This window comes from Enhydra lutris, unplaced genomic scaffold, assembly GCF_002288905.1.
Source record: "Enhydra lutris kenyoni isolate GAN:26980312 unplaced genomic scaffold, ASM228890v2 scaffoldscaffold33, whole genome shotgun sequence".
Taxonomy (NCBI): domain Eukaryota; kingdom Metazoa; phylum Chordata; class Mammalia; order Carnivora; family Mustelidae; genus Enhydra; species Enhydra lutris.
In genome coordinates this window covers 17,060,365-17,083,188 of record NW_019154117.1, presented here as the reverse complement: position 1 = coordinate 17,083,188, position 22,824 = coordinate 17,060,365, and the positions used below count along the sequence as shown (strand labels likewise).

The following is a 22,824-nucleotide window of genomic DNA, read 5'->3' as shown; positions in this document are numbered from 1 at the left end:
CTACGTCACAGCGCCTGTCATTCACCTCTCTTCATCTCATCACCTAGGCATTTCATTTTCTCATGTCATCACAAGAAGGTTGAGTACAGTATAATAAGATATTTTGAGAGAGAGAGAGACCACATTCATGTAACATTTATTACAGTATATTGCTCTAATTGTTCTATTTTATTATTAGTTATTGTTAATCTCTTACCCTGCCTCGCTTAGAAGCTTTACATAGGTATGTATGTATAAGAAAAGACAGAGTGTAGGATTCAGTATTATCAGCAGTTTTGAGCATCCCCTGGGGTTCTTGGAATGTGTCTCCTGCAGATAAAGGGGGACCACTATACTGTGGATCTTCCCTTTGGACCAAAATAATCTTTTACTAAAAAATTATGACTCAGAGACACAATTCGTATCAAGTTAGACTGTAATAATCTTAATAAGACCACATTTTTGTTGGAAAAGGTCATCTAGAGAACATGACTAATGGCTGGCCTATGAGCTAGACTCAGGCAAGACTCGTCCAAGACTCATTCCAAGACTCGTCCTTGGAATATGCACTTTGTCCACCATTCCCACAGTGGGAGCTGTTCCAAGGATGCAGCCTTGACAGAGTAATGTGATGTTGAGACCACACGTGACTGAGCCCAGTGAAGTCCCCTGTATAAATGTTTAAGATTCTGGCAGGTGGGTGTGAAGATCTACCTATCTTGCAGGCGTCCAAGACAAGCCTTGTAAGTAGGCTTGTTTATTAAACTACCACCTACCCATCTGGAGGGGTCTGCCTCTTTCTTTGGTCTTGCCCTTCCTCTGCATGTGGAGGTCACTTGCAGATGTCACCTAGGGAACCTCCCAATGTTGTGAACCCACCATTTTCTGTTCCTGACAATGCACTAGAATTTGGGCCTTTCTGAATGTTGAACATGTTCTGCAAGTTTGTGTCCTCATCTAAAACTTCATGATGAATTGATGAATTTCTGCAATTGTGTGTGACTATCGCTGAGGAATACGTTTGAAAAAAATATTGAAAAATGTCTTTTTTATATTGATCTGTTGCACATTAAATTCTGACGTTTTGTTCGAATTTGTTTCAGAATCGGAGCAAACGGTTGGAGAAGGTCCATGTGGTTATTGGACATAAATCGTGTGACTTGGATTCTCTCATTTCTGCCTTCACATATGCTTACTTTCTAGACAAGGTGAGCGGAAAGAAGATTATGCTTCTTGTATTTGAATTATGATGGGACTCATAAGAACAAACATTTTCTGGAAAAGCGAGGAGACTGTTTACTTAAATTTTCATGTTCTGGTTTAGTGTTGCAGAGAATAATGTGTTATAATCCATTAAACAACGCATATGTATTGGTCATCTACTATATGTCAGGCATTGTATAGTTATTTTTTATTTACTTTCTTCATGAAACATTATTTCAGTAAGATCAATGGTTTCAAATAAAAATTTTTTTAAAATGTATGATAGTTGTTTACTTTTATGAGAATTCAGAGAACTAACAAAAGTAAGGGTCAGAATTTCTTGTTTTCCTTTATCATCCTTATTGGTTAGCCTTACTGTTGGGAATAGAAAAATATGTGCGTGAATATTACATGAGATACAGAGCATGTTGGCTGGAATTTTCAGTGACAGAGGTATCACATGTCACATCTATATTCTGTTCTTGCCTTTTAGCCCTGACTTGTGCAGCAGGGTCATTCTCAGTTTGTGATAATCTCCCTTGAGTGAGAATCTTTGTACTCTGTGAAGTCTATAATGTCCCTACAGAGGTGGAAAAGACCTTTTAATAAATTGTTTTAAAATTTCAATTTCATAAAATTCATCAGCCCATGATAATGAATCACCTCAAAGTCTAAAAACACACATTATGAGTGTCTTGGTGCTATTTCCAATTTCACAGAATTTTTAATTTTCCACAGTCTGATTTGTTTTATTCCAATTTTGTTTGGATCCTTGGCTCTGAGAGTGTGCTTAGCTGATCTAGAGTGATTTAAATTCATATGAAACCCAGTCTTCCAGAATGAGCTGTGGGTGGCAAGAATGGCTTAGGGCAGCAGCTGAGAAAAATGCCAGGTAAAATATTCTGATCTCTACATACGGACTTTATTGTCGAATTTGTCTTAAAATTTGTTGAAATTTATGAGGGAGACTAATTGGCATAAGGAGATAAATGTGCCTATGTCAAGACATGCATTTAAATGCTTAATCCTGGGGCACCTGGGTGGCTCAGTGGGTTAAGCCTCTGCCTTTGGCTCAGGTCATGATCTCAGGGTCCTGGGATCAAGCCCCACATTAGGTTCTCTGCTCAGCAGGGAGCCTGCTTCCCCCTCTCTCTGCCTGCCTCTCTGCCTACTTGTGATCTGTCTCTGTCAAATAAATAAATAAAATCTTAAAAAAAAAATGCTTAATCCTATTAGCTGGACTCTTGGACTCCTAGGGAAAAAAAAAATGTTGCCTGTCCCAAGAACATAGAGTTAACTGAACCAGACTGATTTTTAGACTGATGGTGGCATGGACTCTTAAGGAAATTATAAATAACACCACCACCACCTACTGCAATGTCTTGAATATAACATGAGCCCAGAGGAATGGGAAAGTAGTTGTGATAGATAAAATGGATAAAGAGATGTGTGATCTCTTCTCTTCTTCTAAGGTTCTCCACTCAGCCTGGGGACAAATATGGAATTTATTGAAGGGTCACATACTGTCATTTGCCCTATTTCCGGGCATTCCTCTTAGTTCACTGGGTCCTGCCCCTGACCAGAGGTCTGCATCTCCATTTGAATTTTTTTCCAAGAACGTGGTGACTTCCTCTGAGAGTATTAACACATAGAATCAATGTAGAGCTGTGCAACTTCCCATGTTGGCTCCATTTAAAAACTTTTCACTCTGGTAGGGAAGCCCCATTCTACAGATGGGTTAAACTGAGTTTCCAAAAGGAAAATGGCTTTCTCCAAGTCACACAGCAAAGGCTGAGGCTAGAACCTAGTTCTGATCCTAACCTCAAAATAGGTGCTACCCCACCGTGGCCTCAGGTCATATGCACTTGACTCAAGTTTCAATATCAGGAGTTTGATACAACTCAATTAATTAAGGAAAATAACTTACCATACTTCAATTCCTAATGATTATTGCACAGTTGTGATTCAGGATTAGCCTGACAGGTAAGAGAAAAGTCACTTTTCTGGAATGGCCTTGTGCTTTGTATGCTATAGAAGTGGGTGATTTCTTTATTTCACTCAACAAATATGTATTAAATGCTTATTATGTGCCAGACTGTTTTATGCACTAGGAAATTGAACTGAACCAAAAAGACAAAAATCCCTGCCTCCTTTTTATTTTTTTAAGACTTTATTTATTTATTTGAGAGAGAGAGGGAGAGAAGGAGAGAGAGAGAGCATGAGCAGGGGTGAGGGGCAGAGAGAGAGGGAGAACCAGACTCCCTGCTGAGCAGGGAGCCCCAAGCAGGGTGACATCCCAGGACTCCAGATCATGACCTGAGCTAAAGGCAGACACATAACCGACTGAACCCCCAGGTGCCCCAAATCCTTGCTTTCTTAATGCTAGGAGGGAGATGGACGAAAAATGTATTAAAATTATAAAATAAGCACTATGCTTTGATAGAGCTAGTGATGATGTGAGAAGAAAGTCCATTTACTTTATGAAAAATTCAGTGTTACCAAACCCCACCTTCTCTCAGAGCCATCTGGGATCTATCACTGTGCACTCATAGTAATTTTTAAAAGCAACTTTATTATTTTTGAAAATTCCTATAGAAAAGTGTGTTATTGTGAACCTGAAATTCTCTGACTCCCACCCCTCACCTATTTCCTCTTCTTGCCATAATTTTTTAATAAGAGCTTTGTTATTAATATGATTTTTAAAATAAGAAATGGGCTGGGATCACAATCTGGTAGTTTGTGGGCCAAATCTGGCTCATAGAAGAGTTTTTGTTAACCTACCCAGTATTTCCAATTTAGAAAAATAAATGGTAACACACATCACGATAACAGCCCCAAATCTAGATTTCCAGCTTTTCTTGAGTAATTGAAAAGTTCACCTATCCTGGACTTGCAATTTTTGTGTGTAAACTGTCAGCTGGAGCTGAATGGCAGGCATCCCATGTCACCACAGTCTTCATCTGCCCTGCTGAGATCATTCCAGTTTTCTGCCCGTTTCATAAAAACATACGAATTTGTTTCCCCTGAAAAGGAGGTGTGTGTGTGTGTGTGTGTGTGTGTTAATTGTGAAGGGGTTGAAATAAGACATAAAAGAATAACAAGAGGTTAAAAAATATTAGGGGCCATTTACCTGTAGCTAATGCTCTGCTAACTGGGTGCGGGAGAAGCTGATTCTGCAAGTCATATGGGTGAGTGAAGCCCAAAGACGTTTGTTCCCTTTACCGTCGCCCTCAGGCTTGCAGCAAATGGAGTTGTGCTCTTTCCTCCTGCTGCTGGCGGTGAATCGGTCAACTCTCTTCTCCGCAGGTCAGTCCACCTGGGGTTCTCTGTTTGCCGGTGCTGAACATACCAAGAACCGAATTCAATTACTTCACTGAGACAAGGTTTATTTTAGAAGAGCTGAATATCTCTGAATCATTCCACATATTCCGAGACGACATTAACCTGCATCAGCTCAATGATGAAGGGAAGTTATCTCTAACACTTGTTGGCAGCAACGTGCTGGCCAGGTAAGGGTCTGGAGGGAGGTTTGATCCTTGAACCAAGGCCTTGATGGAGAAAGGATTTTTGTGACCTAACGGAGATTGCGTTAAAGGCACAGGGCATCAGAGGGAAAAGAATCTTTTTTCTTCTCTTATAGCAAAGCGTGGGCTATCCCAGTCCTCCCTTTTGACTTTTGCATTTCAAATATGACATCTTTTTTTTTTTTAAAGATTTTATTTATTTATTTGACAGATAGAGATCACAGGTAGGCAGAGAGGCAGGCAGAGAGAGAGAGAGAGGGGAGGAAGCAGGCTCCCCGCCGCGCAGAGAGCCCGATGCGGGGCTCGATTCCAGGACCCTGGGATCATGACCTGAGCCGAAGGCAGAGGCTTTAACCCACTGAGCCACCCAGGCGCCCCTCAAATATGACATCTTTGAGTGGGAAGTTTTTGTAGCAGTGACCAAGATGATCATTTTGAACTATTTCAGATGGTGTACTATAGCAACAAAACAGTCCTGAATACGGATGCTATAAATATGTAATGAAAACTGAAATTAAACACGAAGCAAAACTGCAAGGTTCTTAAGAAAGATATCTCGGGGGTGAAATGAATAATCACATGCATCATCTATGAAAGTCATCTGATCATCGGCTCATTCATTCATAGCATTTAATACTATAAGAGCAGGATGGATTTCTAAAGTTCTTGTAGCTTGAATTCGTTATTTTATGGACAAGAAATCGAAACCCCACTGTTGCAAAAGACTTGTCCGAGGTACCACATGCAGTTACCGGGGTTAAATTTGGGTCTTCTGCCTCCTTGAGTAAGTGCCATTTGGTGCAAGAATGTACATGTACATAAAGAGGAATGAGCCCAATTGTCTGCCTGCAAGGACTTCCCAACCCAACACAAAGATGCTCTTTTGAGAAGCTCGGTGGTGCTACCAAATGAAGAGTTACCAGTGAAATACCTCGAGTTTGAGACGACAGCTTTCTTGCATACTTTGCCGATTTGCTAATAGTTTAGGACATTCACAGGGGGAATTGATGTGAGAACACATGAAAGAAGAACTTGTACAATTATCTAATTTTTTATTTAGCCCTTGGTAAGAAGTGTATTCAGGTATTGTAGGAAGTGTATTCAGGTACGCATACATGGTAATGCCAATCATTTATTATAAAGAGTTTTGGAAACAGTCTGCCTGCATGGGGCTGTCTTTATCCCCATGCTGTTTGAAATATAAATTCTTTTGAATATTTATTAATCAATTGTTGACAACTGGCTGAGAGTTACTGGGAGTTTATTTGACTGACTTCAATTATTGGTGCTCAGGGTGATTGCCTACTTGACTAAATGTATGTGTTAATTTTTTCAAACCAACTAATGCAAGTAATGCAAGAAGCCAAAGGAGTGAACTATGCAACATGTGTGTCAGTCAGAATCCTTGGAAGAGTTTTGTTCCCAGCTAAACTGAAAAACTTAAGCTGGTGTTGGGACTGATGCTGGGAACTCCAGCTTTAGGACTGTTTATGAAACAGAATGCTTTCCAAAAATAAATAGACATCTTTGTGTCTTTTGTTGCCACTCATTTGTTTCTGGTTTCTGGGAGATGGGAAGACCAATGTCAGTCTTATTCACATCTTTCTTGAGGTCTTTGATAAAGCCACCTTATCTCATGTAAAAGATGACCGTGGAAATAAGTCAGCCCGTATAGCTTTTCTCCACCACTGGGACTGCATGTGCAAGTTCTGGAACCAGATTATCAGAGTTTAAACACAAGCTAGTCCACTTACAAGCTTTGTAACCTTGGACAAATTTCTTAGCCTCTTTGTGCCTCCATTTCCCTATTTTTAAAGTGGGAGTTTTACTAGAACCCATTTCATAGGGTCATTTTATAGTATAAGATGTAGTAATATTCCATCTGGCCTGATAATAGTGTCTGGCCCATAATGGAAGCCTAGTAAATGTTAGCTATTATTAATTATTGCTATTATTATTATTATTTACCAATAGCAAAACAAGATAGAAGTGCTGAGGTGTGGGGGGGCTACCTACTGAGACTCTTGGGGAGTGAATTCACTGAAATGGAATGTGAAGGCACATAGAATAAGGGTCCTGTCTTCCGAGTCATGTGAGCTTACTCAGATTTTAGGCTGTTGAGAGGAAGTCATTTGTGTGGGAGTAGAGATTACATACTTCCAGAAAATGTGCCATATCTCTTTGTGTTTCTCTCCTCCATTTGCTTTACAGCGAGGACAAAACCTTAGAATCAGCGGTTGTCAAAGTCATTAATCAGGTGGAGCAGAGCGATGGCGGCCTTGAGTTCCAAGAGTCTTCCTCTTCCCTCGTGGTGAAAGAGATCCTCCAGGAGGCTCCTGAGCTCATCACCGAGCAGCTGGCTCATCTCCTCAGAGGTGAGAGACAGCTCTTTCTGTTAAATACTGGAAGGCCTAATGGAGTGTTTCTCAACTTACTCATGCAGAATGAGTGTGATCCATTCTTGGGTTAACAACCCCTTTCAAGACCACGGGAAGCTTCATCAGAGAAGCAGGGAGTAAAGAGTTTGTTAAAGAGTAGCATTATACTGCATATTAAAAATGTGCATTTAAAAATAGGCATGAGAGATCTTTGCTGTTTCACTAGACGAGAGTTTTAAGTGGAACTGCGGCACCTCTGTTGAGGAGCTAGAAGAGCTCTTCCGGCTGGCCAGCATCTTCCAGAGGTGATTCTTGCCCCACAGCCCTGTGACTCAGGGCCAGAATCCATGTCCTCACGTTGAAATATATGCTTGGTTTGTGGAATACTGCTAGGATGGCAAAATAAACACTTTTCATGTTGGTGATTTTATGTTGGGTCTTTTATAGTCACCTTGTCATCTCGTTGGCTGCCATCTTGTAACATTTCCCATCTGAACTCAGCCATGTGTTCCCAGCATGTTATCATCGATTCCCGTTTGACTATTTTTCATCTCCGTCCATGAAGCCCAAACCACTTCCAAAAGGGCTTTCTAACCTGGAAATTGCTAGTTGACTTTGGTGGCACAAAATTACCACAAAAATTCAGTGTTGTCTCACATAGAACAGCTTTGGTTGTTGTATAAAGCTCGCTCTTTCTTTCTTTCAATAATCCATCTTGAACAAGGTAGACTTGGGTTTTTCTCAGAAGTATCTCACACAAGAAAGTGAAAAACAGGGATTAACAGGCTGAAAGAATTTTAGAAAAGAAAAGAGATGACCAAGAGTATGTTGACACCACTCCTTTGAGGACACTTTCCTTCACTTCCTGTCTCTTCCACAATGTGGAGAGGAAAATATCCAAAAGTTACGTAGTTCCTGTGAATATTTTAGAACCAGGGGCCCCAGAAAACCTGTTTTAAATTTTTTCTGGCAACGGACATCTGTAAAAATGCTCTGTGGGACACTGTGCCCTCAACTAAATCAAATAAATACGGTCATTCATCTCTGTGACAGAGCAGAAGGAAAATAAAGGTAATTAGGGATCCCAGCCAAGAGGGAAGTTGTTTGACAATGCAAATGTGCAGTGCAGGGAAATGCTGAAGAGTATTTTGTTTCCGTTTTTTGCACACTAAGAAGCTTGATTTATTGTTTAAAAAATACATGTATTATTTAACAGGAAAGAAAGTCCACAAATCGCTTGTCATCGTGCTTTTCTGTAAATAGTTAAATGAGATCAAACTGTGATACACTGGTACAAAGGTATGATTTTGCTGTCAATGATGATAATAATGATGACCTTCAGATTTGGGGGATTCGTAGGGATGCAGGCCCTTTTATAAGTGATGTTGGTTTTAGTTAGCAAAGCTACCAGGAGTCAGAGGGAGGGTAAAGGGCCTGGTTTTTCTTATCATTGGAGGTTTTTCTTAAGGTTGGGCTTGAAATGGCGTCCTATGGGAAGCTGGCAGAGTAGGGAGGTCACTCCGTTGCTGCCTAGACATTGGGATATAAGAGGATAAAGTGCCTCTCTGTGTAAAGACTGCAGACAGAGAGACTGTCATGAGAGAGTCGGGTCGCTAAGCCTGGAAGGTGGCTTACTACAGGTGTCCCGAGAGGTTTGATGTTAAAGAGGAAACTCAGTTGTTCCGAGTAAGAAGTGAAAGTTCCTAAATCGGGACGCCTGGGTGGCTCAGTTGGTTAAGCGTCTGCCTTCGGCTCAGGTCACGATCTCAGGGTCCTGGGATCAAGCCCCGCTTTGGGTTCCCTGCCCAGCAAGGAGCCTGCTTCTCCCTTTCCCTCTGCCTCTGCCCCTTCCCCGTCATGTGCACGCTCGCGCGGTCTCTCTCTCTCTCTCAGATAAATAAGTAAAATCTGAAAAAATAATTATAAGAAAGAAAGAAAGTTCCTAAATCTTTAGTAAGTATCAGAAAAGAATCAAGTTGAATTTTGCAATATTCACTAAACTCAACATTAGATTTCATAGTTTTCCCAATCATGTGTTATCACCAAACCAGATGGGAGTTTTTGATGTGCCTGTAAATAATTTTAACATTCTTTATTTTTGTAACATGGATAGTTCTCTGTCCAAAGAGTTTTCTCTAGAAACAGCTAGTTATTTTATATTTTGGAGTGCTCAACATAATCATTAATTCGACACACATTTCTAGAGTGTATGTATGCATCTTTCTAGGTCTTGAAGGAAAGTAAAATTTCTATGCACACCTTTGCCACAAAGAATTTTGAAAAAATGTCTGTTTGCAGATGTTGTGAGACTAAATATTGATGGCTGAGGCTTGGAAGAAGGGTCTTTGAAAATATCCTAATTAGACATCTTTGGGGGATATATTATTATGAACTTTGTGTTCAAAAAACCTGAATTTACTGTGAACAAAGTACTCAATTTGATTGCTCTTGGCCTTTCATTCCAATGGTCATATCCTAGAACACAGCATGCTGAGGCACAGTGGGCTGCTGTAGACGGATTTCCAGTGGGCCATCGATCCCCTCAGTCACTGGAGAGGACCCTCAGGAGATGCCTCTTAGCCCATTAGGCTGGGGGAACAAAGGGTTAATTTTCAGTGTTCCTTAATGTGCGAGAGTTTGGACCTGCTTTTCCTTAGTCTTGCTTGATTAGCTTCTTCTCCTCTGTTTAATGTCTAAGTATTGCAGCATTGTCGAACTTCATCCTGGGACATCTTTTTTCTATACAATATTCTTTTTTTTTAAGCTTTTTATTTAAATTCCGGTTAGTTCCCATAGAGTGTGATATTAGTTTTGGGGTAGAGTAGAGTGATTGCACACTTCCATTCATCACCCGATGGCTCCTCCCGACAGGTGTACTGCTGAGTCCCCAGCCCCTCCCTTCTAGTAACCATCAGTTTGTTCTCTGTAGTTGTCTGTCCCTGTCTGTACCCTGCGCTTAAGTGACCACATCTCATTCTGAGATTTTAGACCTCTCCATAGCATAGTCCAGGTCCATCGGCAATGCCCATGCGACCTCTTCACATGCGTGTCCAACTGACACCCACCTCCCTGGGGCTGGAATGGACCCCTGTGGTTCCCTCTACCTCCAGCTCTGCTTTATGTCAGCTTCCCCAGGTCAGCACTGCCAACCGCCACCCTTGACACCAGCCACCACCTGAGCAGGTGATTCTATTTCCTTCCCTACCACATTGATCCATGAGCCGGTCCTGCTGACTCTCCATCTACAGCCTAACCTGAATCCGTCCGCTCTCCCGTGATCACCAGCAGCGATGCCGCTGAAGCTGCCACTCTCTCTCCCACAAAGGCAAAGGCTGCCGGAGTGTTGCCTCTTCCCTCCGTAAAAGCTGTTATTCATGAAGTCGTCAGAAATGGCCTTTTGAAAGTGTAAACCAGTTGTGTTCATCTCCTGCTGAAAATCCATCACACCAAAATCCAAGCACCATCCCCAAGCCCCCAGTCTACAATATGGCCTCTCCCTGCCTGCCCTGAGGCCATGGATCCGCCCCCGCCCCCGCCCCGCCCCGCCCCCGTCCTGTCCTTTCCCTTTGAGAATTCCCGGGACAGGGGCCCTTCAGTCTTTCAAATATACCAAACTCTTTCCACTCCTGAGGACCTACATGAGCTGTCCCTTCCTTCTAGAATGTTCTTCTTCTCTTTCTATCACGACTTTCTTCCTCCCTTTTACTCTTCACTCCAGAATGCAAGCTTCATGAGAAAGCAGACTTCTGTGTTTTGTTCACTGCTCCCCTGATGTGTCTCTGGCTCCCGGAACACTGCTTGCCACATAGACCCTCAGTAAAAACAGTCATAAGAGGGATTATGCACGACTGTGTATATACTATTTTGATGACTATTGATTTAGTTAGCTCTGTGAAATGATAATATCCATTTCATTCCTGCCTATCCCTCCAACCTTCTTAATGTCCAGAATTTAGACATTGTCCTTTGCAATAATAAACCCTCTTCTTATTTTTATTTTTATTTTTTTTAGCTTTTAGAAATCCTAGTGGAGGGGCGCCTGGGTGACTCAGTAGGCTAAAGCCTCTGCCTTCAGCTCAGGTCATGGTCTCAGGGTCCTGGGATTGAGCCCCACATCAGGCTCTCTGCTCAGTAGAGAGCCTGCTTCCTCCTCTCTCTCTGCCTGGCTCTCTGCCTACTTGTGATCTCTGTCTGTCAAATAAATAAATAAAAATTTTTTTAAAAAGGGGGTGCCTGGGTGGCTCAGTGGGTTAAGCCTCTGCCTTTGGCTCAGGTCATGATCTCGAGGTCCCTGGGATCAAGTCCTGCATCGGGCTCTCTGTTCAGCAGGGAGCCTGCTTCCCTCTCTCTGCCTCCTTGTGATCTCTCTCTCTCTCTCTGTCAAATAAATAAATAAATATAAAAATTAAAAAAAGAAATCCTAGTAGAACTTGTTCTGTTATACAAGCCTTTGTTTTTATTTTCAGCTTTTGGTTGTCTCCCTCTCTCTCTCTGTATATATAGATGTATATAATTGTATATATAATTTTAAAAAAGATTTTATTTATTTGAGAGAGAGAAAGAGCTTGAATGAGAGACAACATGAGCAGGGGGAAGAGGAGTAGGAGAGAGAGAAGCAAACTCCCCACTGAACAGGGAGATCAAGGCAGGGCTCGATCCCAGAACCCTGGTATCATGACCTGAGTTGAAGGCAGATGCTTAAATGACTGAGTCACCCAGGTGCCCCAGTATATATAATTTTAACCCTTTCAGGAAGTATAATACACATATAGAAAAGAAGACAAAACAGAAATATAAAGTTCAGTGAATTATCACAGAAGGAATATCTTTTTAACAATTACCCAGGTAAAGAAATAGAAGAAGAAGACCTCTTTGTGCCCCGTCTCCTCACTACCCAGTTTCTCCTTAACTGAAGGTAACCAGTCTGATTTTTATGGCACACACTTCCTTCTTTCCTTTATAGTTTTACTACCCCCGAATGTACTCTATAACTCCACGGATTGGTTTTGCGTGTTTTGCATATTATATAAGTGGAATCATTTAGTTATACTCTCCTTGTTATTAGAAGTCTGCACTTACATTAAATATAGTATTGGGGGACTTGGGTGGCTCAGTTGGTTGAGTGTCTCACTCTTCATTTCTGGGGTTATGATCTAGAGATCGTAAGCTCGAACCCCGTGATGGGCTCTGTGCTTAGTGTGGAGTCTGCTTGAGATTCTTTCTTTCTCTCTTTCTCTGCCCCTCCCCTCCATGCACACATGCTCCCTCTCTAAATAAATAAATAAAATCTTTAAATAAATAAATAAATGTAGTATCTATTTGCATAAGTCCATCATCTATCATGTATCTGCTTCTTATTCGTGTCCTTCCTTCTCACATAGAGTATTTGAAGTGGTTTACAAAAATGTATGTGGATATAGTAAAACAGGAATAAAAGAGTCAGTCAGGAAAAACAAAAATGTGTCAAGAAAGGAATAAGATCAAGATAAAATAAAAATATCAATGCAGTAAAAATAGTATTCAATCCAAAACGTGGTATATGTGCCTCCTAGAGCCACTGAAAAAAATAGAAAGCAAATTAATTGTAATATTTATACCGTTACTAAAACAAATACATAGACCAGTTCCTTATTGAAAAAAAAAAATCTAAGTCTAAATTATTTTTCCCTTGCATCCGTCTTCTGGAGAATACCCCTGACCATGTCATAGACAACTTCCAGCCTACGCACTAACAGTTGATACAGGACTGAGCTGTATGGCGGAACTTCCCACTCCCCAGCCAGTCAGTGCGGGCGTGTTGTTTTAATCAATGTCACGGTTAGTCTAGTAATCTGATTTTCTGCTCTAAATCTCATTTCTCTATGCGCTCCTATTTTTCTCTCAATACAGAAAATAAATCCTCACATTCAATCCTAGGAGAATCTTTTGTAGTCTTATCCTGAAAACTGTGAATACCTATCCCAGTGGTTGCCTTGTGGGAGAAGATGGCATTCAAATACTGAGGTGCGACCTGGGTGTTACGGATGTTGTTAAAAGATCATTTATATACCGATTAGAAGTAGGCATTCTGTCGCCAGGGCAGAAATAACCTGATGTGTTCCTCTAATAATTTCCCTTGTCCCTGTATCCTCCGGGCCATGGCACAACAACTACGGGTAAATGTTAACAGGTGACTCGCTCATGGCCAGTGCGTGTTCAGACTGTGCAGGGGATTTAATGACGTCCACATAATTTGCATTTCCTTCAATTAATACATCTTACAAAAGCGAGGTCTCGCTGTGGTCTTTCAATAAGACATACTTCAAACTTGGAAATTTCAAGATTCAGATCATTAGCATCACGTTCATCTGGAAAGACACAGACTTAATTCCATCGATGACTTTCTAATTATTCGTCTAAGAAGAGAATGTATTCGTTCAGATGGGAGGATAAACAATCCTGATTTTTGGAAATGTCTTTTTATTTCTCTCCCCTCCCCCATGTCTATTTTCTGCTGTCATGATTCTCTTTTCTTTATTTTCTTTCTTCTCTTCTGCCTTTCCTTTTTGTCCCTTCCTGCTCTTCTTTTTTTTTCCCCCTTCCTACTCTCTGCTCTGCGATCCTTTGTTAGCATTTTCAGACAAGCTGCAAACTGCATGTATTGAAAAGTTGCTGTAGACCGTTAGAGTCGCCTAAAGTTGGTGTCTGGCTTTGCCCTGAGTTTTTGCCAAAAGTACACGATTATGAACCCGCCAGAATCCTCATCCTGTGTTCTTTAATTTCCCCCGAGGGGTGCACTAGAGGACTATTGCCAAATTTAAGGTCCATGAAATTGCTGAATCATCTCATTAGGGATTTGTGTTTGTGTGTACATGCCTGTTTGTGTGTGTGTGTGTGTGTTTGTGTGTGTATGTGTGTGTCTGGGAACCAGCTGGCAACGATGAGATTGCAACCACTGATTACCAGTCGGGTTTCCATTAAGACCACATCCCCCCCCCCCGCCCCCGAAAGACCTGTCACGTTTATTTGTATAAAGCCTTTACAGAGCCACAAAATGAAGAATGAAACAAATAACAGCAATTGTCTATCATGTGGAAAACCTCTGCCCTAGGTTTTTAAGAAACACATTCTCTCCTTTCTATTGGCAGTTCCATTTGAACTTTAATAAAGAATACTTGCTTGCTATTTTAGTAGCCCAGATTAACAGCTTCAGAAAAGATCCTTTTAAGGAGGTCAAATGGGAAAGGAGCAGTGCCAGATTTTTTTTTTTTTTTCCCTCTCCTGCCCAAAGAGGGAATCATCCTCTCCCAGTGAATCATCTGTCTCCTGAAATGGTTACAAAACCCAAAGGGAATTTCATCCATCCTGTTTTGCTGAGGAAGAGGGAAGATCTGTGCTGGGGGTAGAGGAAAGAGATTACTTATTATTTACTTATTTAATTTTAGGGTAGCTATAAAACCAGAACAATTTCTCAACCTCAGAGCTCTTATGCCATACCAAGATAAGCCTTGTTCTTAAATTCAGGCATTTTAAATTTACAAGAGTATTAAGTACTTGAGTAATATGCTTTCTTTTTATCCCTTTTCAGGCAAAAATGTGAGCTGTTGTAACTTCGATCTTTTTTTCTCCTTCCTTCTCCGCCCATTATTCTTTCTTTAATTTATTTATTTTTGTTTCACTATGGAAAAAAAAATCAATCCCAAGTGAAACAAGAGGTTTAAATCCCTTCTTTTCTGCTAAGAGTTTATCATGCAGAGTATGCCTTTACTGTGGTGAATGTTTTCCCCAAACAACTTCTGACTTCATTAGATCATGTTTAATATTAATGTACTGCAATTGCTTTTGGCAAGAGGTCCTTCACTTTGCCATTCTTTTGAACAAAGAACATTGTGGTTGATTTTCTTCTAATGGAATGAAATGTTTGTTACAGTAGTATTATAATTGCTTTCTTTGTTGCTTCTTGTTAATCCCCCCTGGCCCATGAATAGCTAGGACACTGTTGGGTACATGTGTATGGGTTTAAATATTTTTGTAGTACTGCAGAATTTGCTGGAAGTGAAATCAACTCTGACTCCGAAAATGGGTTTGATTTTGCCAAGAGGTGCTTTTGGCTGCTGTATATCCTGATATATAGCTAAATGGATCTTCAATGTGAAGTAGAAAAATTTGCTTCAGATGAATCCATTGAATAAAATTGGGCCATAAGCCATTCTTTTGCAGTAAAAACAACTGGGAGTGTGGTGAGCCTCTTTCTGAGTTATTTTTTCCCAGTTATATCAGTACATCAGCTTCTTTCGAATTGTCAAGTCACAATCATAAATCAGTGTCAGAAGTCTCTTTCACGGAATTATTCTGTAAGACTCTGTTTAGTGCAGTGTATGTTAGATTAATTCCTGAATAATGCTTTTCCATTTTATATATTTTAAAATTAAGATCCCCCAATCCAAGAAATTGGATTCTTGGTTTGACTGTAAGCCAGGCACATTTTAGTGAAATGTATTCCTAAAGATCTTATATTTTGATGCTATTACAGGTTTTTAAAAATTTATTAAATTCAATTCTCTAATTGTAATTGTTTATGGAAATTCAGATTTTGTATTATTAAACTTCTATCAAGTGCCCTTGCTAAATTTACTTACTATGTTAAGCTCATTTATAGGTTCTTTTTTTAAAAGAAGATTTTATTTATCTGAGAGCAAGAGAAAGAGAAAGCACAGAGGGAGAGGGAGAAGCAGGCTCCCCACCAAGTAGAGAGACCGGCGCAGGGCTTGATCCCAGGACCCTGAGATCATGACCCGAGCTGAAGGCAGAGGCTTAATGGACTGAGCTACCCGGGCACCTCTCATTTATAGGTTCTTTTGAGTTTTTATATATACAAACATATTGTCTACGAGAAAAGACGGTTTTTATATCTTCTTTTCCTTTCCTTATATCTTTTACTTCTTCTGTTTGCCTTGTTGCTCTGGCCGGGACAGTGCAGTGTGGAATAGAAATAGTAATACCAGGCATCTCTGTGTCAGTCCTGATTGCAGATGGAAGGCTTTCAATATTTCACAGTTCAATACCTGGTTTGCTTTTTTTATTTGGTTGTCATAAATGCCCTTCATCAAATTAAGGAAGTTGTGTTCTATTTCCACTTGGCTGAGATTTCAATCTTGGATTTTATCAAGTAGTTTCATTAGTTGACATCTCCAGAGGTGATCATATGATTTGTTTCCTCTATTAATACGGTGAATTATATTGATTGACTTTTGAATGTTAATCTGTATTTTAATTCCTAGGAAATCCCTACTTGGTGACTATATAATAACATATCATATATTGCTGACTTGTTTCAAGACTAGTTTTAAAAGGGATTTTTGCAATGTTTATGAAAGAGACTTGACTTTAATTCTTTTTTCTTGCAATGTCCCTATTGGGTATTGGTATCAAGATTATGCTAGGTTCAGAAAATAAGTTGGGATGTGTTCTCTCTATTCTTGGGAAGAATTTGTGTGAAAATTAGTATATCTCTTAAAAGCTTGAAACTATGGATATTAAACTTAATGGATTCATTTTTTAAATTCCTTTTTTTGTGAAGTAAATTCAACCCCAACATGGGCCTCGAACTCACAACCCTAAGATCAAGAGTCACACGCTCTCCTGACTGAGCCAGCCTGGTGCCCCTAATGGATTCATATTTAGGCAGATACAAAACCATCCAGATTTTAAATTTCTTTCCTGCTGGTTTTGGCAAGTTGAGTTTTTCTTAGAAGTATTATTCAGAAGTATTTTCAGAAGAATTTCATATTCTATTACAGTTTGTTCTTATCTCTTAGTATCACTAGAATCTGTAGTATGTCACCATTTCATTCCTCATTTTGGTAAATTATGCCTTCTCTCACTCTTCTCTTTTTTTCTTAAGTAGTTTTCAAAAGAACTATTTACATTTTTATATAAATTATAACATGTATAATATATATTATATTATTTATATTCTATAATTATATATCCCATAATTATATAATATATAGTATATATTATATATAAATTGATGTTATATATTTATATTTTTATAGTATATCCTTCCTTCTACATTTTTTTAATTGAATTTGCTGGGTTTTTTTTAACACATGATGCTTTTAAAGATTTCTTTCCCCAGATCTTAGCTCCAGTTGTGCTCTACAAGCGTAAATGTGGTATTTTCATTATCATTCAATTAAAACATATTCTGATTATGTTGTGATTTCTTCTTTTACCATGAGTTAGAAGTACTCTGTGTAATTTTCAAATATTTGGGAATTTTCTGGTTTTGTTCTATTACTGAGTTCCAGACTATGATCATGGTGGCCATAGAATATAACTCTGTGACTGCAATCTTTTGAAATTTGTTAAAACTTGACTCTCCCCCAAAGCTGCCACCTCTAACACCCCTGCTGCCTCTGTGTGTCCGTGAACGGAAGTGGAGCTGAGGGCACAAGGAGAGCCTGATGCCCCTCCCCCCACCTGTATTTAATATATAAATACAGAGATGTGTTAAAAAAAAAAAAAAGACTTGATTTATGCTTCCACAGTTAGTCAGTTGGGTTTAACGTCTTATTTGTGCTAGACAAGAAAGTGTAGGTCTGCCATTGTTGATGACAGTGTTCACTACACGCCAGTTAGGTCAAGTTTCTGACTCACGTTGCTCAAATATTCTATATCTTTTTTTTAACATTTATTTATTTATTTATTTTGGAGAGAGAGTTGGGGGGGTGCAGGGCAGAGAGAGAGAAACTCAAGCCCGCTCTGCATTGAGCATGGAGCCATGGCGGGATCGATCGGACCTAAGCCAAAACCTAGTTGACAGAGACAGAGATCACAGTAGGCAGAGAGGCAGCCAGAGGGGGGGGAAGCAGGCTCCCCGCTGAGCAGAGAGCCCGAGGCGGGGCTCAATCTCATGACCCTGAGATCATGCCCTGGGCCGAAGGCAGAGGCTTAACCCACTGAGCCACCCAGGTGCCCCGCCAAAACCTAGGTGGATGCTTAACTGACTGCGCCAGCAAGCACCCCCAAAATATTCTACCTCTTTACAGATTTTCCTTCTACTGGTTCTTAGAATTGCTGAGAAGGATGTCCTAAATCTTCCACAGTGACTTCGCCTTTATCTCTTTCTTTATCCAGTTTTCTTAGTTTTTGCTTTGCAGATGAAGTGGTGGTATTCAGCACATGTAAATTTGGGATTGACTATCTTCCTGAGGGTTGACCCTTTAATAGTTAAAAAAAAAAATTGTCTTAATGTCAAGTAATTCTTTTTGCCTTATAGTCTACTTCATCTGATATTAGTATCTTAGACTAATGTTATGCCTATTTCTACCTTTCACTTTCAACATTTCACCCTCGTTTCTAAGGTGTGTCCTTACAAACAGTATATTGCTATTATATTCTATATATTTAAAAGCTATTATGCTTTTAAAATTCACTTTGATCATTTTTCTCTTTTAATATAAGTACTTTTTTTTACATTGGCAAAAAGATATAACATTAAATTTACCATCTTAACCATTTTTAAGTGTACAGTTTCATGTTAGATGTTAGGTATCTTCGTATAGTTGTGTGTTCAATCTCTAGAAGTTCTTCATTGTGCAACACTGAGGCTATACCCCCGAGCACTGATTGTCTCCACATTGGATGTAATTGCTCTTATATTTGGGTTTCAATTTGTCGTTTTGCTGGTTTTCAATTTGTCTCACATTTTCCCCATTTCCTCATTTCTTTATTAGTATTATGCAAAAGTATTTTTGCTACTACATTTCCCCTCATTACCTTGTGAGCTCTGAATTATTTTTAAAAATTGTTTTATAGGTACAATACAGATTTAACATGAAATCAAAATCTCATGTAAGTTGATATTTTAATCACTTCCATGACAATCCAAGAAACTTGGAACACTTTGGCTCTACCTGGTCCCTTCTGCAATTTGTTACCATTGGAATGTATTTTAATCACACTCCATAAGAAACGTAAGATATTGCCATTGTTGGGGCACTTGCGTGGCTCAGTTGGTTAAGACTCCAACCAGGTCATGATATTAGGGTCGTGAGATCAAGGCCCACATCAGGCTCTGTGTTCAGTGCAGAGTCTGCTTGAGATTCTCTCTCCCTCTGCCTCTGCCCCTCCCCCTTAAAATAAATAAATAAATCTTTTTTAAAAAGGTATTGTGATTGTTTTATACAGGGAATACTGATTTATTCTTATCCACATATTCACATTCTCCAGCGTTTTTCTTTCCTTTCTGCATTTCTTTCCTTCCATCTATAGTAGTTTTCTTCTGCTTTTACTATTGCTTTTAGTGTGGGTTTTCTCTTGACAAACAGTTTTAGTTTATTTCTGTGGAAATGTCTTCATTTTGCCTTCATTTTTTATGTGTTCACTCATAATAGAATTTTAGATCAGCACGCACTTTATATCCACACTTTGAAGATAATTCCATTGTCTTCTGACTGTCATCATTTTTGATGAGGTTGGCTCTTGGTTTCATTGTTGTTCCTTTGACAGTTATGTTCCTTTTTCTCTGACCCATTTAAAATTTTCATTTTCTGTAATTTTTAGCAGTTTTAGTGTCATGTGCCTAGAGGTCTTTTTTTTTTTGCATTTATCCTGATTTGGGTTCCTAGTTTAACCTGAATGGTAGAGTGATAACTTTCATTAATTTTGAAAGGTGATTGGCCATTGCCTTGTCAAATATAATTTCAGTCCCATTTTCTTTCGTTTCCAAGGGAAACTCCCATTGTATGTATGTTAGACCTTTTCTCCATGTTTCCAGGGTCCCTTATACTCATCTCTATATTTTTCCTCCCCTTTTTCTCTTCATACTTCAGTATGGATAGTTCAGTCTGGATATTTTCTACTGACATAGTTTCCAATTTACTGATCCTCTCCTCATCTGATCTGTTGTTAAACGTGTTTTATTTTTATTTATTTATTTTTAAAGATTTTATTTATTTATTTGACAGAGAGAGAAGGAATGCAAGCAGGGGGAGTGGGAGAGGTAGAAGCAGGCTTCTGGCTGAGTGGGGAGCCTGATGTGGGGCTTGATCCCAGGACCCTGGAATCATGACCTGAGCCAAAGGCAGACATTTAATGACTGAGCCACCCAGGCGCACCATTAAGCACGTTTTAAGTGTGTAAATGAGCCTTAAATTCAATTATTAAATTTACGGTTTAAAAATTTCTTTTGAATATTTTATTTATAGATCCTAACTCTCTACCATAATTCTCCAGCTACTTTTTTTTGTCCCCTCTACTTCCATTTCCATTCTTTTTCTCATGAGTTCCCCCACCCCCCGGAGTTTTCAGTCAGTTGATCATATTTTTTTAATGTCTGGTAACTTTTTACCGATTGATGAATAACATACATGAAAAGCGTAGGGATGATGAGTCTGTGGTTGATGAGATTCTTTTGCTCTAGAGAGGTTTTACTTTTGCACCTCAAGGCAGTTAGAAGAGGATCAGATAAACTTAATCTATTTTGTGTTTGAGCTGATTTGAATCAGGATTTCAGTCTCTGAAGACTAATCTATGTTTGCTTCATCCTACTGCTTTGGCAGAGGTCAGTAAACTTTATCTGTATACTACCAGATAGTAAATATTTTACTATTGCAGTCCTATTTACTTTGATTTACTATTTTACTATTTCCTTTGCAGGCCTATAGGTCTCTGTTGCAACTACTCACCCTATCATGATAACACAAAAATCTCCATAAACAGTATTAATAAGTGTGGTTGTATTCCAATAAAACTTTATTGGGGCGCCTGGGTGGCTCAGTGGGTTAAAGCCTCTGCCTTTGGCTCAGCTCATGATCCCAGGGTCATGGGATTGAGCCCCACATCGGGCTCTCTGCTCAGCGGGCAGTCTGCTTCTCCCTCTCTGCCTGCCTCTCTGCCTACTTGTGATCTCTGTCTGACTTGTGATCTCTGTCTGTGAATAAATAAATAAAATCTTAAAAAAAAAAAACTTTATTTACAACATCTGGCAGTAGGCCAGATTTACCTGCAGACCATTGTTCTCCAACCTTTGTCCCGAGATATAACTCTCCAGGGGCCTCTTCTCAAAACCTGGTTTGTTTAACCAAGACTCCTTTTCTGTAGAGATCCCTAAACTTCAATTTTTGTCTCACTATTCCTGTGAAATGATTATTAGATCTGTGAACCTTCTTATCTCATTGGCTACAACCCAGGAATTAGCAAATACCTAGAGAGGAAAAACCACACTGAATGTGGGCTTCACCTTTTTGCACTTACCTTCTCTCTAGGAGCTTAACTTTTAAGATAGTCACCTGGATAACTGTCTGACACCATCACAGATTTTTTTTTTTTTAGATTGTATTTATTTATTAGACAGAGACAGAGAGATCACAACTGGCAGAGAGGTGGGTGGTGAGGGGCAGGGGGAAAAGCAGGCTCCCCGCTGATCAGGGAGCCTGATACAGGGCTCAATCCCAGGACCCTGAGATCATGACCTGAGCTGAAGGCAGAGGCTTGACTCACTGAGCCACCCAGGCACCCCAGATTGTTGTTGTTGTTGTTGTTTTTAATTTTTATTTTATTATTATTTTTTAAAGATTTTATTTACTTATTTGACAGACAGAGATCACAAGTAGGCAGAGAAGCAGGCAGAGAGAGAGGGGGAAGCAGGCTCCCCACTTAAGCAGGGAACCCAATATGGGGCTCTATCACAGGACCCTGGGATCATGACCTGAGCTGAAGGGAGAGGCTTTAACCCACTGAGCCACCCAGGTGCCCCTTGCTTTTTTTTTTTTTTTTTTTTTTTTTAATCTAGCTTTTCTCCTTGTTCTTGATACAGGTAGTTTTTCAGAGCCAGAAGCAGATGAGGGTCTTTTTTGAAATTCAGATTCACCATTGCCTTAATAAAGACTGAAAAAAACATCTTTATGTTTTGGATTCTATATCAGTAATTGTCAGACTAAAGGGTGTACTCAGAATCCAGTTGGCTACTCTCTGCCTTTAAATGATAATTTATCTCTAATCTGTTTACTTCTCCTCATGCTGACTGCTCTTTCCTTAATTCTCATCTAAAACCACTTTCTAGGGTGCCTGGCTGGCTCAGTCATTTAAGCATCTGCCTTTGGCTCAAGTCATGATCCGAGGGTCCTAGGAATGAGTCCCAGTTTGGGATCCCTGTTCAGCAGGGAGTCTGCTTCTCCCTCTGCCTCTCCCCCTCCCCCACTTGTTCTCTCACCGCCCCCCATCAAATAAATTAGGCCTTTTAAAAAATAAAACAGCTTTCTAATTCTCCTGATATGCTCTAATTCATTCTCTGCATGGTAGGTGGAGGGATACTTATAAAACATAAATGTGAGCATGTTCTCTCTCACTACTTAAAGCTCTTTTTTTTTTTTTTTTTAAGTAAATTCTAGGCCCAACACGGGGCTCAGACTCATGACTCCGAGATCAAGAGTCACACGCTCCACTGACTGAGCCAGCCAGGCGCTGCTCACGGATTCAGACTCATTAATGCCTCTCCATTTCCTTTAGAATGTAAAAGACAAACTAAGATGGCTTGTAAAGGCCCTTCATGAACTTGCCCCTGTCTACTCTCCAACCAAATTTTCCAACTTTTTTTCCTAAAACCATACTGTCTGGTTCTAATCAATTGCTTTCCATTCCTTGAGGCGGTCAGAGCCTCTCCCACCTCAGTGCCTTTGCACATGGTGTACCTGACGCGGGATCTTCATACTTTTCCTTCACCTTAAGATACCTTTCAAGTCTCAGCTAAGGTG

General features: G+C 39.8%; 1 protein-coding gene across 1 annotated transcript in view; it reads left to right on the top strand.

Moving 5' to 3' along the window:
* Positions 1-656: 656 nt before the first annotated feature.
* The window catches only part of LOC111153526 (prune homolog 2), a 204,720-nt gene continuing 182,552 nt past the window's right edge, over positions 657-22,824 (top strand). Inside the window, exons 1-4 of the mRNA XM_022512580.1 lie at positions 657-722; positions 1,083-1,187; positions 4,489-4,691; positions 6,918-7,081. Of these exons, the coding sequence (XP_022368288.1) occupies positions 657-722; positions 1,083-1,187; positions 4,489-4,691; positions 6,918-7,081 (538 nt within the window). The remainder of the gene's footprint in view (positions 723-1,082; positions 1,188-4,488; positions 4,692-6,917; positions 7,082-22,824) is intronic.